The sequence below is a fragment of the Diabrotica undecimpunctata genome, chromosome 6, assembly GCF_040954645.1.
Source record: "Diabrotica undecimpunctata isolate CICGRU chromosome 6, icDiaUnde3, whole genome shotgun sequence".
NCBI lineage: Eukaryota > Metazoa > Arthropoda > Insecta > Coleoptera > Chrysomelidae > Diabrotica > Diabrotica undecimpunctata.
The window spans coordinates 25,909,636-25,928,128 of NC_092808.1; the positions used below are offsets into that span (position 1 = coordinate 25,909,636).

General features: G+C 34.4%; 2 protein-coding genes and 1 long non-coding RNA gene across 4 annotated transcripts in view; all 3 read right to left on the minus strand.

Moving 5' to 3' along the window:
• Positions 1–4,667: 4,667 nt before the first annotated feature.
• fry (microtubule binding protein furry) overlaps positions 4,668–18,493 on the minus strand; it is a 192,596-nt gene continuing 178,770 nt past the window's right edge. For both annotated transcript variants that reach the window (XM_072534500.1, XM_072534498.1), the window contains exons 40-41: positions 12,430–12,724; positions 4,668–9,783 (exon numbers count right to left, since the gene is read on the minus strand). In XM_072534500.1, the coding sequence (XP_072390601.1) occupies positions 9,647–9,783; positions 12,430–12,724 (432 nt within the window). In that variant the 3' untranslated portion in view covers positions 4,668–9,646. The remainder of the gene's footprint in view (positions 9,784–12,429; positions 12,725–18,493) is intronic.
• On the minus strand, positions 14,818–16,162 carry LOC140442608 (uncharacterized). The gene is made up of 2 exons (XM_072533614.1): positions 15,851–16,162; positions 14,818–15,404 (listed from the first exon to the last, which is right to left on the minus strand). The coding sequence occupies exons 1-2, from the start codon at positions 16,096–16,098 to the stop codon at positions 14,891–14,893; spliced, it is 762 nt and encodes a 253-aa protein (XP_072389715.1). The 5' UTR covers positions 16,099–16,162; the 3' UTR covers positions 14,818–14,890.
• Positions 16,199–18,349, minus strand: LOC140442609 (uncharacterized). Its single transcript, XR_011951081.1, has 3 exons — positions 18,277–18,349; positions 17,514–17,735; positions 16,199–17,422 (listed from the first exon to the last, which is right to left on the minus strand). It is a non-coding gene; the product is annotated as an uncharacterized lncRNA (long non-coding RNA).

Below are 18,493 nucleotides of genomic sequence, written 5' to 3' on the forward strand. Positions count from 1 at the left end.
TTAAGCGTCACTGTCAACATCTTCCTTAGTTTTGTGTACCCCAAGCTATCCTTCATTCTTTCACCATTTTTTACCATTATATTGTATCGAATTCACTTTTGAAGATTATTATTTTTAAAATCAATTATATTCTCTTTCTTTTTACATTATTTGTTCTATTGTATTTATGGCATTAATTGTCGATTTGCCGGGTCCAAACCCATTCAAGATTCTTTCTGCTATTTTTAACCTAGTGTTTATTATATTAGCTAAGACCTTGTAGGCAATGTTTAGAAGAGATAGTAGTCATGTAGTTTTTGCAGTCTTCTTAGACGCCCTTTTTATGAATCGGCACTATAATTTCTTTGTTCCATTCATCTGGGATCATATTTGTATTCTATATTTCCTCTATTAGAAAAAATATTTCCTTATGCAATGATGCTCTCCATACTTTATTAGTTCTACTACTATATCGTCCTTACATGCTGCCTTGTAATTTCGGAGTTTTTTTTATCTGTTTTTGTGTTTCATCTACTGTGGAACTTTCGATTTCATCGTGAATTTCTAGTCTTCCGTCATCTTCACTAATTGCTTCTTCATTGATGTATAATTCTTTTTTAATATTTCTCCCATATTCTGCTGATCGGTTTGGGTTTGAGGTCGATTTCTTCTTTTAGATTCTTTATTCCTCTTTTTTTAGTATGCGGGTTTGCTTTTGGTCGCCTTAACTTTTTTTTGTAGAATTGCTTTATTTTATAATTGTGTCTATTTTTTTCTTTAAATCTTCTAAAATTTTTGTTTATCCAGTCTGTTTGGGAAAGTATTAAGTCTATATTTTCTTATTTCAATATTTCAGCCAAATATCCGTTACCTATAGTTTCGTCAGTGCCACAAAGCACCCTAAGGTAACTAATCAAGGTGTTAAATGTGTCTTGTGTTCTGGTTTTCACCCTGTATATAAATGTTCGTATTTTTTTTATGACTAAACGATTTCAAGAACTTTTCTCGTTGGTTAATCCACATAATTCTTGTGTACGCTAATTGATTTTACCTCATTTGGAGCAACGAATGTACGGTTTGCAAATCACGGCATCGCGTTTTTCTTTTTTAAATTAATCTTGTTCCTTTAGACAACCACTTGTTCAAATACCAATATTTCTAATTTTGCTATACAACCACATTTAATGTCCTCGTCTATTTCTTTCCACATAGTTGATATATATCAAATATGTTTTCGGCATCTTTCATAGGATTCGTATCCTGCTGGATACAGACTCCACAGCCAATTTTATTTCAGTTCTGTTCGGCATTTAGGGCTTTCTCGTAATAGGATACCAATCCCTGTTGGAGTTCTGAACAGAATGTCGACCGATACCATTTAGGGTACTACTTCATGTTTTATTTAACCGAGTGATCGTGACGGTCCAATTTTCTAGTTTTCTCGGTAGACTTAATTAGTGTAAGCGATCCCATTCACGGTCTGAAACTACCAGATCACGCATTTTAGTAATCAGATCCTATAGACATACTCATAGGTGTTGAATTTTTTCTTCGTTTCTTAAATTCTGGTCAAATTGTTGGCGAACCAAATCACCCTGTGGCCTTTATTTCACATCTTTCGTTACTTCTATGTATACAAAAATAGATCTTATCTACAAAGGTTTTGGGAAGTCGAAAACTGTAGGCACCTGTTAGTTTTGTCCCGCGACGTCCAAGCTCGTAAAGGATATTTCTAAATTGTTGATTTTCCGAAAATTAAGAGGGCGATTTTCTGTTATTCCACCGTTTTTACAACCCAATCCTCCTTATTTATCTTTTTTCTCTTTTCTTTTTGATACTTATTCGTTATTCTCATGCATATCTTCGTTTTGTATTCTAGAGAATCGCTTCAGGAAAATCCCAAATCTCAAAGAAACATATGTTGAATTCATGGATGATTTTATTACTTCCCAACATATGATACCGGTTCCTGAATCCGATTAAATCGACTGTTTCTTATTACACTTTTTATACTGGCCCTAAAGGAGCATCTCGTTTTTTACTTAATTTTCGATATTTTCGTTGTTGTTTCATTTGCGATATAAAGCAAACGTATCGACAAATTAAAGTAAATAGGGAATTTTGGAACTATAAAGGGGTTCTCTTAAGATAGGATTTTTCAAAACCTCTCAAAGAGTTTTTATTACGTCCCGTTACTTACGGCACTTCTTCTTCGTTTTATTTCGCTTAAAAATTCTACAAGCGTAACTCTTTTATCTGCTCACTTTCTACAGTGAGCAATTATTCAGCTTCTAAAGCTCGATGGTTTTTTCGCTAGGCAATGTGCCAGTAACTATCTCGACGGCTTTTCGTCAGAATCACGCTTGAAGTGATTCTATTTTATCTATTCACCTTCTGCAGTGAGCACTCACTTAGCTTTTAAAGCTCGATGGTTTTCCGCTAGACAAATCAATGTCAGTAACCATCTTCGTTTATTTTCAAGGCTTTGGCTCAGACATTTTGACATGTTGTTCATTTGACAAAGAGGAACCTTCCATTATTACGGTGCTAGGACAAAAAAGGAACCCTACGACTGACTTTTTTTCTTACTCTTCTCGTCCCTTTGACAAACCTTGTACAAAGCGGGCTATTCGTTCGGAAATCAGTTGTATTTTTTTCTATTCTCTTGGTTTATTTTTCCATGTCTTTTTGCTAGTCAAAAGTCTTCTACAATTGTTGTGGTACTTCAAGGTATCTTGGGAGGATAAAATATCTGAACAGATACAACTGACCTCTGTACTTGTAGGTGTTACATTTCTAGTGTTATTTCTACATAAGACCATCTATCACAAGATCGGAGCTCTTGGCAGCTATACTGTTAACTGATCTAGTCACTTTTGTCAACGGGTCTCGTCCAATTTGATGCTCGTTCTGATTCGACAAGATTGGAGCTCCTGATAGCCATATTGCTGGCTGATCTAGTCACATCTGTCAAAGAGTTTTTCATCCGATTTTCCGATATTTGGTCTGATTCGCAGATTGCGCTCACTTGAGCCAACTTTTCTACCCATAAATTGCCAATCATATTAAATACATGCAGAACTGATACCACGCTCTACTCGGCATTATGTGCCTTTTAATCAAAGCCCCTCTGATTGTGATAGTCGTGTTTTATCACCGGCACAATTGTTACAATTTTCACCAAACTAGCATTTTTCTACCGTGGAGCTCGTCGAAATATCATTACTCCCCGGCTGTCGTCGAAGACTTTCTTCTGAAATGTGAAACCACGCCGAGATTTCGACGCTGTTCTTCTTCTTGTTTTTTCGCACCCCACGGAATTCTTATAGGAAAATAAGCCAACAGTATTCTGTTTGACACAGTCTTCCTAGTTTAGTAGGTCGAAAAATTCTACTAATTCGACGCTATTCTTTCTAACTGAGGGCATTTTACGCGTTGCTAATTTGAGCAAGTTTCAGATGGCACCCAACAATGTCCTGTGGTCAAAATATGCCAGCCGCTTATTTGATATTCCATGTTTTAGTTTTACTTACTTCTTTATTAGTATATCGATTTTTTCATGTCTATTCTTTACACTTATACTTTCAGCTATTCTTAAAAACATTCGTTTTTGGAGAGGGAGAATGTTTGGGAAAGTATTTAGTCTTTATTTTCATATTTTACGTTTAATATTTTTTAGTGTACTATAATATGATCTTATTTAATGGTATATTCTAACTGCTTATTTACTTTAAAAGATATTATTTTCTGCTATTCAGTACAATCTCATGGTCAAACTGGCTAGCACATTTAGTCTGTTTATAAGTTCAAAGATATTGACTGGTACTGTCGCCAGTACAGAAAACGCTGTAAAGTATCATATTTCTGTGACTATTTAGTTTGAATTATCGCCATTCAAAAGCGAAATACAATAGAGTTGATTTATGGAATGCACTTGCCCCACGAACCGTTGCCAACTCCTTAGAATTTGTAGGTGTAGATTTTTATCTTCACAAATGCGAAACACTTTCTGTCGAGACAGCGTATGAAAAGCATCCAGTTGATCGATTACGTCCTTTTTTCGAGCCGCCTACTATTCTACTGCCTTCTACGATTAATACACCAATATTTCAAAGGAAAATTCTTTTCTTTGTACAGGTAACAACAGTTAGTAAAGTCAGATAATTTTCGTAATATTTAAATTAATTGCTAATTTATTTACAGTCAAAATATTGCATTTTTCTTCATTATTATTTTAATTTCATTTAACCAGCGATCTCTAAGTTTTACACAAAACACAGTCATTTTTATTCTTTTTATTTATGGAGCTGCATTAATTTGTCGCGTTTGCATAGTTTGTGCCGTTTTGTTCTGATGGTTTGTTCAACCATGTGATTCTGGTGATGTTTTTTATTACTCTTAATGTTTCACATTTTTAGTCATACCAGTCTTTATCCTTCTTTATTGTTTTCTTCTTCTCTACTATTTCGTTTGCTACAATGTTTATTTTATCTTTTATTTCTTTCCACCTTTCATTTATGTCTGTTAACTTCCTCGTTAGGTAGCTTATATTATCACTAATCCAATGTTCACATTTTCTCTTTGCTTCGGGTTTATTTAGTACATCGTGGTCCCATTTATCAGTGTTTATTTTGGCTGGAATCTCGACTTCATAGTTGAGTAAAAAACTATGAATAAAACAAAAATAATGAGACATTTAGACATTTATTGATTTTACATCAAACAGATATACAAAAAAAAGTAGATAAATGTTTTAATAATATTAAGAATAGAAATTAGCAATATAAGCCTACTTTTTGATAATAAATCAATATGTCATCTTATATATACCAATATATAATACCAATAACTAAAAAGCACTTCGAAAAAGGTAAAATAAGACATAATTAATAATTATTCATTAAAGAGATATAAATAATTTAACTTTCATGAATATAATGTTATGATGTTCTTTGTAGCCACGCCACTGACTGTTATAATGACTTGATTGCAAGAATATTAACGCATTTACCAGACTAATTATCGATTTTTTAAGATCGTACAAATACGAAATCGTGAAGTAGATATACAGCGTTGAAATTCGAAGAATTGAACAAATACGATTTAATATTCAATTGTTAAAATTTCTTAGATAAGTTTGAAATTGTGTTTGAAATTTAACGACACAGACACTCAGTTGAACAGAATTGTGGCAGTAAATATATCCGGTGTTGTTACTTCTAATAAGAGGTGGAAAAACATATTCAAAAATAAGATTACAAAGAGTTAAACGAGGACTGTTACGTCGGCAGATTATTAATTTCCATATAACTAAAAAACAAGTAGCCACTGTAAATAAAATTCATAACAGATTTGTTGAACAATTTGATTACAAAGAAGTCAAAGTATATGCGGTTGGAAATCAAGAATCTCGGATTCTGTTCGGATTCGAAAACTTTTGATGGAAAAACATACACAAAATACTCAAGATTACAGTATTTAAGATAGATTAAATAATTTAGAAACGAAAAAAGATTTATTGTGTTTACTGATGAAACGCATTTACTTTCAAGTAAAGTCATGGTAATGGACAATGCATCTATCATAATACTCAAGAGAATAAAGCCGCAAAATCCGCATCAAGAACGAGTAAAATGATAGATTGGCTAAAAACTAGAAATATTTAAATCTTGTTTGGACACCATTAAAAAATTATGTTGGAACATAATTATGTTGATTTGACTTTTAATTCTATTCCAAAATTGTCGGATGAGTTCTTTGAAATATTTTCATTCCAGAGAAATAAAATCAAATAATAATTGTAATGTATAGTCTAAGTTTTTTGTTTAAATAATAGTTTAATATGTAGTTGTATTGCATTTGATAAATATTTCATATTGTTAGAGTTGTTTTTATAGTTATAGTTAAATAGTTACTTAGTTACATTTTAATAAAAAGATGAATAAATTCATTATTTCATCATGCACCTAAATAAATGTGTTTGATGTATTTTAAACCTTGAGAATTGTTATTATCTTGTTGTTTTAGTCAATGAAAAGGTAAGAAACAATATTTTTAATAAATTAGGAGCATTATTTTATAAAACTACAATAATAAAAAGTTTTAGATTAATTTCTAATTAGTAGATGTATTTTTTAAGAAAACATTTAAGAAAGATAGTCTTACATTTTTGAGGTAAGTCTTTTACTTTTAAGGCTGATCCTTAGCCAAATAGACGTATCTCATAAAAATAAATAACTACAAATAATTTTCAAACTATTACAATATAATTATAAAATATACACACGAACTTGATTATAACCACTTCTAAAAATGTAAATGAAAGGGGGAAGTGAGTGTGGATTTACTAAAATACTCATTCCCTAAAGTTGTCTTTCCTTGAGATACACCCTTTTAGGTTAGGTTCTATTTCCCCGACTTTTTCCGTCAGTTCAACTAAAATGAATATTATCTACGATATTTAATGGAAATGAAGCATAACTTTAATTGAAAATCCGTTACATTTGACATTTCGATTTCCAACTCCAGAATCGTTGTCAAAATCTAAGATGGAAATAGAAACCTCAAATATAACGGATTTTCAATTAAAATTGTTTATTCAGCTATTTTCACCAGACGAAACATTTTATGACGTTTTTACGAAAGCACTACGCTTCAACCCAGCCGGTATATGAACTCTCTCACATTCAAGCTACTCACACCGTCGATTCACTGAGTTTGAGAATATTTTGACAATCAGTATCAGAAACATACTACATAAAAATCCCTACCACTCATTATTAATAGCTCACATTCATGAATAATGAATGTGTATATTCATTAATTTTGATTAAAAACTTTCCATTTGTAATTCTTTCTTTCTTCTTTGGCATCACAACCCTGGATGGGTCTTTGCCTGTCTAGCTATGTCCTTCTAGCACGTCGAGACTGGGCGCCAGTCTCGACGTGCTGATCAACGGCTCTGATTTTTATACACCTCAGCATCATGATCTGCTCGCTGCTGTTGAGGTTGTCTTCTGCCCAACTGGTGGCCGTGTTCAGGGCTTTAACAACTTCAGCAGCAGAAGTTTTTGAAACAAGTGGTTCATCATCGACATCCTCCTCTTCCGTTTCTTCATTTTGAATGGCCCTTACAATTTCTTCATCCGTGAGCATTTCTTGGGTGTCAATTTCTTTGTCACAGCCACCTGATGCCCATTCTCGAACCTCAGATTCAGTAATTATGCTGAGCGACAAGGGGATGAAGAGTCGTCAACAGCCACTAAGTTTGGGCTGAAGTTTTTCCAAGAAAGTTGAATCAAATGTTGTGAAATGGATGACCAACAATTTGCCAAATTGAAAACGACGTCCTTGAGATTAATTTTCTTCAAAGCTACTACCAGATCAGTTCCATTTTGCTCGTCAGCAAGAATGTTGGAGCGTAAAGCTTTTCGATGGCGCAGTTTTGTGGTCTGGATGACATTCTGGTCCATTGGTTGAATCATAGCTGTCGTATTGAACAAGAACATCAGGGACGAATTCAGTTTTGAACCAATCCAAAAACAAATCTCTTGTCACCCATGCACTTTTTTGTCCTTGATACCATACGGGAAGATCAACCGTCCCCACAACAAGCAAATGAAGTTTGTGTCCCTGAAGCATTTGCACAAGGCATAGATGATTCTCTTTCATAATTTTTCGACCAGGAGCGTTATTTTCTTGAGATGACAACAATGTGTGGTCGGATAATATGAGTCAAAATAACCCACTTTCATCTGCATTGTAAATTTGCTCAGGTGTCAGAACAAAATTCGCGATTCTATAACTAGGTATTGGAAGTTATTGAAACGCTATAAGAGACACGAAAAAGCCACTCCAAAATGTCTATTACTGAAATATCAAGCTATAGGTACATACTATATGTACACAAACGGCCAATCCTTACACAAATCTAACTTATTTTTCTTAAAACACACTTTTATTTGTACATGTGAAGAAATACAGTCGTTATCAATCATTTTATTTATTAAGACCTCTTAATATTATTAATTGATAATGAAATGTATCAGTACTATTCACTTTACGCAATAGAGACGAAAATAAGTGAATCTAGCAAAATTTTATTAGAAAAATTGTTTTAGATGAAGATAAAATCGATAAAAACAATATTGAATGTGCAAGGGGGGAGAGTGAACCAAAATATAAAAGATTGCGTGCAGTATCCATTATTCTGAAAACAATTAGCAGAGAGAAAGACGTTGTAGAGAGTATACCTAACTTTAAATAAAATTGGACAATATATATAACCCGATTAAATGATACGAAATGTTAAACATTTCGAACACGACAAAGCTTTTCGATGGCGCAGTTTTGTGGTCTGGATGACATTCTGGTCCATTGGTTGAATCATAGCTGTCGTATTGAACAAGAACATCAGGGACGAATTCAGTTTTGAACCAATCCAAAAACAAATCTCTTGTCACCCATGCACTTTTTTGTCCTTGATACCATACGGGAAGATCAACCGTCCCCACAACAAGCAAATGAAGTTTGTGTCCCTGAAGCATTTGCACAAGGCATAGATGATTCTCTTTCATAATTTTTCGACCAGGAGCGTTATTTTCTTGAGATGACAACAATGTGTGGTCGGATAATATGAGTCAAAATAACCCACTTTCATCTGCATTGTAAATTTGCTCAGGTGTCAGAACAAAATTCGCGATTCTATAACTAGGTATTGGAAGTTATTGAAACGCTATAAGAGACACGAAAAAGCCACTCCAAAATGTCTATTACTGAAATATCAAGCTATAGGTACATACTATATGTACACAAACGGCCAATCCTTACACAAATCTAACTTATTTTTCTTAAAACACACTTTTATTTGTACATGTGAAGAAATACAGTCGTTATCAATCATTTTATTTATTAAGACCTCTTAATATTATTAATTGATAATGAAATGTATCAGTACTATTCACTTTACGCAATAGAGACGAAAATAAGTGAATCTAGCAAAATTTTATTAGAAAAATTGTTTTAGATGAAGATAAAATCGATAAAAACAATATTGAATGTGCAAGGGGGGAGAGTGAACCAAAATATAAAAGATTGCGTGCAGTATCCATTATTCTGAAAACAATTAGCAGAGAGAAAGACGTTGTAGAGAGTATACCTAACTTTAAATAAAATTGGACAATATATATAACCCGATTAAATGATACGAAATGTTTAACATGACAGTACTACATGCCAAAGAACGTACTAAAGGAAGTCGATAAGTCGATTCACACATTGCACGGATAATTAAAGCTCTGAAAACTAGTGAAAATTATAAAAATCGATAGATCATGAAATCACCTAAATAGTGGACATATGTGGCGTATGCTACAGCGATGATAATTTTCAATTACACTAAAAAATAATAGCAACTAAACTATTTATCTTTTAAATTAATAATGAAAAATGTTTGAAGAGTTAAAAAAATTGGCTAATAAATAATTCTCCAAATGAATATTAAACTAAGTTCTAGTAAATATATCTTAACATTTATTACGATTATTTCCTTAAATTGGTGTTTTTTTACTACCTTATCAGTGAAACTTTTTGTAAGACGGCAAATTCATTAAATCTTAAAATCCTAAACATTAAATCGTTAATATTAAGTGTTAGAAAATTTTATTAACTATTTTGGCGCATCAGCAGATTTACTGGGTTGTTCCTTAAGGATTCCTTCGAGATCAGAAACGGCTGCTGATACTTGAAACAGTCTTCCGAATACGTCCGACAGATCGGGCTCTTGGTTACTTATCACATAATATTCTGAAAAATAAAATAATTAAAAACCAATAAAAAAACTTCATAGTATTAGTGTGTACTATAGGCCAAGATAGTAAAGAGACGCCAAATCTGGGAGCGCAGTGGCAAACATCGAAAAAATGCAAAAACAGAGAAGTTAGTTGTATATAATTTACAGGTTACTTTTTTGCAGTGTTGTAGCGTTATCATATAAATATGGAAAATCTGCGAAAACGAGAAGTAGGCCAATCAAGTTAATATAAAATAAATTTTTCCTCATAAGTGAAGTGTATAGAGGGGTTTGATAGTTGAAATATGTAGTATGAGAAATTACAAAAAGACTCTCTTCTGGGGAAGAATCAATTTTTTAGTGGAACTATTTTTAAATAAATAATCAAAACGTCAAACTTATTATTTTGACCGTTCGGTTTCTCAAAGCACTAGAAACGATAAAATCATTTCTAGATGTAGACCTGCCTCGCTCCGAATCAAGGTCATCTATGTAGTAGTTTAGTCTTTTCGTACCGTTGTTATATTCGTTGCATAGTACAAAATTTTACATCAACGTTTCTCGCACTGATCATGGCCATCTAAGCTACCAGAATTCTTGCGACAACAACAGAATTGATCATTGCAATACATTAACAACGAAAACACTGCAAAAACACGTTGCACATGACAGATAAAAACACAGAAACTAACACTATGCTGTTAACGGTTTTTATGAATTCGAGTGAGAGGCCCTCCTTTTTTTTATCAAACTCTTTTCGAAACAACAAAAACTATTTTTATTCAAGCAATTAGTTAGTAAACTGTCTTATAATAATTGAGTGGGCCAGGTAACAGAGCCAGTTAACAGACCATGGCGACACAAGGAATAGCGGCGAAAGCAAGAGACTGGAAGGTTTTGCCAGACTACACCGGAACTGAACAACAGTACATCGAGTTCTCGATAACCGGAACGGGGACCACTAACACGGTCCGTGCGTCCGGGACGTCGGGGGGCATATGCGGCGATGGGAATGACTGGAAAGTATAAGAAGAGCTGATTAAATGGAGCGTGAGCATAATGCAAGGTCAATTACCGACGGTGGAAAGCCTGGAGAGAGTCATTAAAGAAGCGATGGAAGGAAGCAAGATTGGTCGCCAAGATGTCAACAGGATGCCATATTGGTGGTTTGGGAGGTGGTCCGGAAGGCTGTGAATACTGCAGCTGCGATGGGGAGGGTGATGACCAACATTGGTGGACCCAAATCCGAAAAGAAGTCGATCGTCCTCAATGCGGCACCAGTCTGAGGCGAGGCGTTAGAGACAACGACCTACAGGAGGCTCATGACACACGTGGACAGAACAAGCGAGTGGCATGCGCCTGCAGGACTGTGTTGTTTTGGCGGTGGAAAGAAAAGAGCTCTATGAGAGAAGAGGCCCAAACCTTACTGTGGCCGAGAGAAGACAGGAAAAGGAAAGGTCAATTGAAAGATGGCAAGAAGAATGGAACAACACGGAGGATGTGGCACAGTGGACGAAAATGCTGATCCCGAACATAAGAGATTGGGTGGACTGTGACCACAGGCGACTGGATTATTTCCTGACGCAGGTGCTCACAGCACACGGGTGTTTTAGGGCCTACCTCTCTAGGTTCGGAAAGGCTGATACAGATGAATGCCTATACTGTGGATACTCGGACACTGACACATACGATGTTAGATTGCAGCAGATGGATAGTAGAAAGGAACAGAATGGAGAGAGAGACAGGTGTGAATTTTGTTACAGTGAGAGAAATGATTGAGAGAATGATCGAAAATAAATCAGGTTGGACCAACATCCACAGCTATATCCGTGCAGTGATCAAGAAAAAGAAAGAGGAAGAAAGACAGCTGGACCAATGGCAAAGGTAAGAGTGAAAGATGCTGGAAATTGAAGCTAGAGAAGGGGGTCACACTGTATGAGTTAGATAGGCGTGAGTCAGACTGTGGGGAAGAAGGAAATTCCCGTCCTGGAATGATGCCGTACTAGGAGCGATGAGAGTCTTCTATGCGCTGCCTGGAACGAGACAGGGAGCCTCCTTGCTGATGAATGGAGTGTGGATGTGTATGAATGGAGAATGAATGAATAAAGGTAGTGCTTCGGAAGTGATGCCGGCCTTACAGCGGCCATTCCGCTTCCGGATCGCTGAATGAAAGAGGAGGGTCTGGTTTAGCAGGTAGGCGTTCGGCGTAGACGCGGCGACGAGAAGGCATTTTAAAGTACCTCGGGAACTATCGCCGGGAGTACGAAAAACGAATCCTGCACTAAGGTCAGTCAGACGGCGTCCTGGGCTGATATGTCTTTTGAAGATTCCAGACCCCCCTCTGTAAAGACAAAAAAAAAAGGTAACAGAGCCCAGTGATACGCCCCAAGGTACTCATTTTATTCAGGCTGAATCTACCTGGGACCAGTAGGTATATATTTTAAAAACATCTAGATGTTTTCGCCGGAGCTGGGGATAGATTTCCGGCCTTCTGCGTGAGAATCAGACAATCTACCGTCTGAGTTATCAAGCCCATACCGAATAAAACTGTGTGTTTTCTATAATAACTTCAAATTACGGGGGGACCCTAATTCTATGTTCGGGACTATATATTGATTTACTTGATATAAGAAAATAGGATTCAAACGATTTTATCTTACCAGGTTTGTCATGGACCAACTTTTTGCAGTATATATTCAAAATAGTAAGGACGTCATTCTCTCTATCACATAATTCCTCAAATTCTTTTACAAATTCTTCTTTATTGCACTTGAAATATAAGATAACGGACGTCCATTTTTCATTTTCTATCAAACCGCATAAATCGGATATCAGATTTTCCGAACTCACTCGACCAAACATAGCAGATGAAATCCCACCATCGGCGTCAGTATCTTCGTAGGAACTGGTCAAAGCGCTTCTAATTGACATCATATCACCAGTTACATCTTTAAACTAAAACACAACAAATGATGAAAAGGTTGCCGATGTGAGTCCATAATACCAGTATAAGGGAAATGAGTCAATGCTCACAATCTTAAGTAGTTGTTATTATTTAATGATGGTAAATTTTGGGCTACCGGTTTCAAGGCTTACAATATTTGCCCCATCATCAGGCCCCAGTAAGTAAGTTTTATTTATATTAAAAACTACCAGATATCAGATACAGGAAAGCTCTATAAATTAAGGTGAAAACCACCTTCCCCTCAAGGAATCCATTCACTCGAACCCCGGAATGTATAACATTTTTATTTTATGTATATTGTATATATATATATATATATATATATATATATATATATATATATATATATATATATATATATATATGCATTTGCTACCCATACACCTCCGATTGCTACATCCTTAGTTCGAGTTTGCCTCCGATTTTACGGGTTCGCCTCCGAAATCGGAGGCGAACACGTACAGTCATGTTTCTTGTGCATATAGTTGCTAACTCGTCTGTATAAGGCGTTTGACAATTTTTTAACTAGAGGCAAAATCGAGTCAAAGTCATCTCTCGATATACATTTTAGTTTACCGTATCTGGCGTCAGAGGCGCAGCTTGTTACACGTGTATACTCTGTCGTTAGCCAAAGGTAGACGCCGCCTCCGATATACACGCTATGTTCAGCGGTTCACTTCGCCTCTTAGCGGTGGCAACATCGCAATAATTTAATCGCGTAATGTAGTCGGGACCTGATATACAATAATTATTATGAATAGTCATAAGAAACTGAAACGCTAATATTTATTGTTTCACTTTTGAGAACCGCGATAGAAATTGTCATGCAAGTATGCATTTGACTAAATAGGTATTGTTACGGGGTAATCTTAAATTTATCAGATCCTAAGTAGGTATCTATTTTATCTATTTATAAAATCGTGTAAGTTAGATTTAGAGGAAAAAGTGTAAGCCCGGGATTTAAATTAGAAAGTCTAAAAGGACAAGATTTAACATTTTTTACGCGTACATTGCTTTCAATAGTAATAGCACCTACATTATTATGAAGCATACTTTTATTGTAATAAACGTAACTTACAATTTTATGTTTTATTAACATTGTTCTTATTCTTATTCCTTTATTTTGATGTTAATGTTGCTCATATTATGCGTACAGTTTTTTTAAACTTCGGTACGTTTTTGGGTTTATCTAAAAGCATCGGCACGCACAACTTGTGGCAAAAGTGTTTGCTACACGTACCTCTCTGACCTGACAAAATTTTACGTTGTGAATAAATATGCGAGCTCCCTTGCTCATCCTTCCCAATCCCTTTTGGGATTTGGTGACATCATCAGGATTTTATAGTTTTTTTTATGATTTCTTTCCATCCTTTCCGGTCCTGGGTTAGTTCTTCGGCGTCATGTAACTCTTGGTTAATCAGTGTTTCTGTTTGATCCACCCGACGGTTTGGAGATCTTCTCCAAGATTTTTTCCCTTTAACTCTGCCCCCGATTATAAGTTTTTCCATCGTGCCTGTTCTTCTAGCAAATTGTCCAAAATACTGCAAATATCTCTGTTGTATTTGTTTAAGCAATATATCTTTTACTGTTTGAGTTATTTTAGCATCGATACATTAGTTCGATGATCATCCCAAGATATTCTTAACATACCGCGGTATCCCACATTTCATAAGCATCTATTTTTTTTCTATCCGCTTAGTTCAAGGTCCACGTTTCGGATGTATATGTAGCTATGTGAAAAATGAGTGCCCTTAGCAGCCGTAGTTTTTTGTGTATTGTTATGGTTGAATTTTTCTAAATTGTTACCAGTTTCATCATAGCTGTTCTTGCAATAGTCAACCTTCTACGTATCTCTTTGTTACATCCTCCTCGTTTGTTATTAGAGACCCCAGGCATATGAAACTATTTACTACTTCGAAGATTCCTTGCTAGGTTGACATATATGGTCTATTTTCTATCGGTGCTAAGATTAAAAACCATAATGTAAATTTAACAACTTTATTTAAACATTAAAGAGATTAATTGTAATAGAGGTTACAAAATATAAAACTATAACATTTAAAAAGTAATCTAGTGCCTAATATTAAAACTACTATAAAAGTAAAAAAATAGAACATTCAGTAATGTAGAATAAGTACCTAAGCTACCGCAAACGCCTAAAACACTGTATTTCTATAGCTATTATAAACAAAAGTTTTTACTTTAACCCAATCTAAATTTTTTAATAGGATGGGTTGTTCATCAATTAATGTTTGACATTCCTCTTTTTTTGGTGCAATTTTATTTTGAATATGACCTTTAAAATATGACTTAACACATTTTTTCTGTTTTTCTGTCCAACGTATTTTGATATTCTTCGCCTTCTTTTTAATCATACCTGAAGTACTGCAATCTTTCTTCTTATGCTTTTTCTGCTTAGTTGTTGTCTCGTTATCGCTATTGTCCCTGTCCAATACTTCACTGTCTTCACAAACATAATTATCTGGTCGATCGTTTGGTGGCTCAGATAGACTGTCATCATCGAAATTATCACATGGTTCGACCAAATCCTTGGTAGGATCAATATCAATATCTTCTAAAGACTTTCCCTTGTATTGAAGGCCCTGACCCTTATCGAATAACACAAGTATTTTTGACATCTTTGCCATTTGGTAAGCGCCCTGCGTTATTCTGCAAGCAAGTAACAAGAAAAAAAAATCATTACAAATTTTTCAATGACGTAATTCAGACTAGAGGAAAAAATTATTAAAAATAATGTTTACCTTATATCGGATGTTAGAATTTCTATTCAGAGTACTATGTAGTCTAAAACTACTTTTATTACTGCTATTTCTATGTGATCTGACAAAACGCATACGACACGAACTGTCACTCAAATTATTGTCGTTGTGATTATTGTACAATTCTGCTGTTAACTTTTTTGCACCTCGGTATTTTGCTTCATATTTTACTTTGAATGAAAATTCTAATGAAAATCCGCTATTATTTACAAATGATTTATTTGAATAAAAAAATTTTTAAGTATTAATTAGTAGTAGCAAAAAATTTAACAAATTAATTTTTTTTTAATTAGTTGTTGAGCATTTTCAATGATATATATCAATAATGTAACTTACTCGTAATATTCCCTGTGCGTCTTTTCGGTGTGTCCCATAAATTGTGCAAAATGAGCGTATTCTTCTTTCGATAAATTAATTAGTTGCATTACTGTTGCTATTTGTTTACGTAAGCGATTAGACGTCAGTGCTACAGGATTTTCTGCGCCACTTGCATTCGCAAATTTTTTGATGACGACATCTGCTCTAACCCACTGAGATTTAGAGCTAGGATAAGAAAACAGATACTGATTTTCCTTAGGTAGCATGTTGGTTTCGTTTCTAATTTGCAGTGTTAAGTCGATATATGCTTGTAGATTTTTTGGAAAGAGTATAATAATGGGTCTACTACTTTTCCGCCAGCTACAACTCTCTTGTATGTATTTGATAAAAGCTTCTCAGATTCAGTTAGTTGCTCTAAGTACTCTGTTTGGTCAACACATGCGAAATTTTTTAAATATGAATCTATAGTTACATACTGAACATCTCCTATCCTCCTTCTATTAAACAGAATAGTTAGTGATAATGCAGAATCAACTACTTTCTTAAAAGCTTGTTGATTTGTCCAATCTTGCTGTAAGAGTTCAAAATTAGTTTCTGCGCAGTTTACAACGTGATTTCTAAATTTTATTATATCTTTTGTCAGAGGTAATAAAACTGGTTTATTCCACTTTTTTTCCGCAAGATCTTTCACAGCTAATGACGATATTTCAAAACTCCACTGACTATTCACTAACAACTTAAATCTCTTCAATTCTTTTAGTTTTGCGTCTTTATCGTTACACAAAATATCGGGGTGATCTTTCATTAACAAATGACTACACAAATCACATATTTGCTTTAGTGTAGTTCCCAAATGCATGGCCAAACTTGGAGCTTTATAGATTTTAGTTTCCTCGTTGTAACCGCTGATTAGTCTTGCACTTGCTACAACGGTATCAAAGAGCATAGGGTTTAATATGTCAAAAAAAGGTAAATTTTTCTTCTCGGTATGTCGGCGCATTTCAATTAGTAATCTAGAGCATTCCCTCATTTTATTAGAGCAAGCGATCGATATTTGAGCGCGCTTATGTTTTTTAAGTAGTTTTCCCCAAAATGTCGAATTAATGGGTCTCTTTTTGCAACTAATGATATTTGGTCTGCTTTCATTTTTGCAAATACTTCATTTTTAAGCCTTAAAGTAGCTGCTGTATTTATAGAAAGATCAGCACAAGCAACTAGAGTTTGAGATTGAGCACGATGCTGAATTTTATGGCCAGTTTCATTTATGGGTTTGGTAGCACACGTTTTGTAATGGCGACGTAAGTAATTTACAGCAACTATACGTTTACAATAAACGCAGGGTAATCGATTAGAATCTATTTTGTCATTCTGTATAAATGCCTCAAATTGAGTTTCATATCGCAATAGAGATACAATTTATCTTCGTATATTTTTGTCTTCCTTCGACCTTGTTGAATAATTTGAGAGATCTTTCACCTCTTTTTTGTCAGAATGATGTCTAACTAGATGTCGTTCAAAATTAGTTACATTATTCTTACAAAATTTGCAAACAGTCCTTTTCTTGTTCCTTTTATTCGAAATTTTTTCTTTCTAAAATTAAAGGGATGATAGGTAAATCCCAGATAACTTTCTTAAACGCAACTTGAATAAAATGTATACTATTTTTTTAATGCTCACTTACATATTCATCTAGTGCAGCAGTATTTCTCCTATTAACGACTATTGGTTCCTGAATTATCAAAATATTTGAGCTAACATCAGAATCTAAATCAACGGAATCGGAAACATAAGACTTGGATATGTGAGATTGATTGTATTCGTCAGTGCTGTTATCGGAATCAGAATCACTGTTTTGGGGATCATCATTTTCGTAGACGTTAAATTTATTTGACTTCACCCACTCCTACAAATTAAGCGTAATTATCTCGTCAACAATAAGTGTAACAAGACTGTTTTTGATTATACAGTATGGTGCAAATGAAAGGAATAAATTCGTTATTTCGTAAGCCGGCGACTGTAACGAAAAATCCTGAAACAGGTCGACGTTTATTTTTAAATTATGATTTTTTGACATATACATACCATACTAATGACGTGACCCACCTGGGCGTGATGACGTAATCGATGATTTTTTAAATGAAAATAGGGGTCATGTGCTAACTCAGTTGCAAGGTTATTCAATTCTTTATCGAGTAGTATAAACATTATCATAATTATTTGTACAGGGTGTCCAAATTAATTTAATTAAAAAAAATTGGACATTCTGTATAAATCATTATGTTGACGTTTATATTACAGAATAGAGAACTTAATTACCTTGCAAATGAGCTATTATACGACTCCTACTATCATAATTCGCCGGCTTAAGAAATAACGAATTTATTCCTTATTTTGTACAATACTGTATAACATTATTGCAAAATAAGGAATTTTAACAATCTTACCAGCACATTATTTTTTCTATCAGCAGAATATTCCGGCTCGGGCTCTTGATTTGTAATAATGGTATTCGTATCTACATCCAAAAATATTAACGTATTTTAACTCAGTCATTTACTACAGTCTTGTAATATTCAAAACTAATAATTATTATTGTGTTTGCGAGGGTAACTTCGTCAATAATATAGATATCGTTAAGATAAATAAATATATTTATTGTGA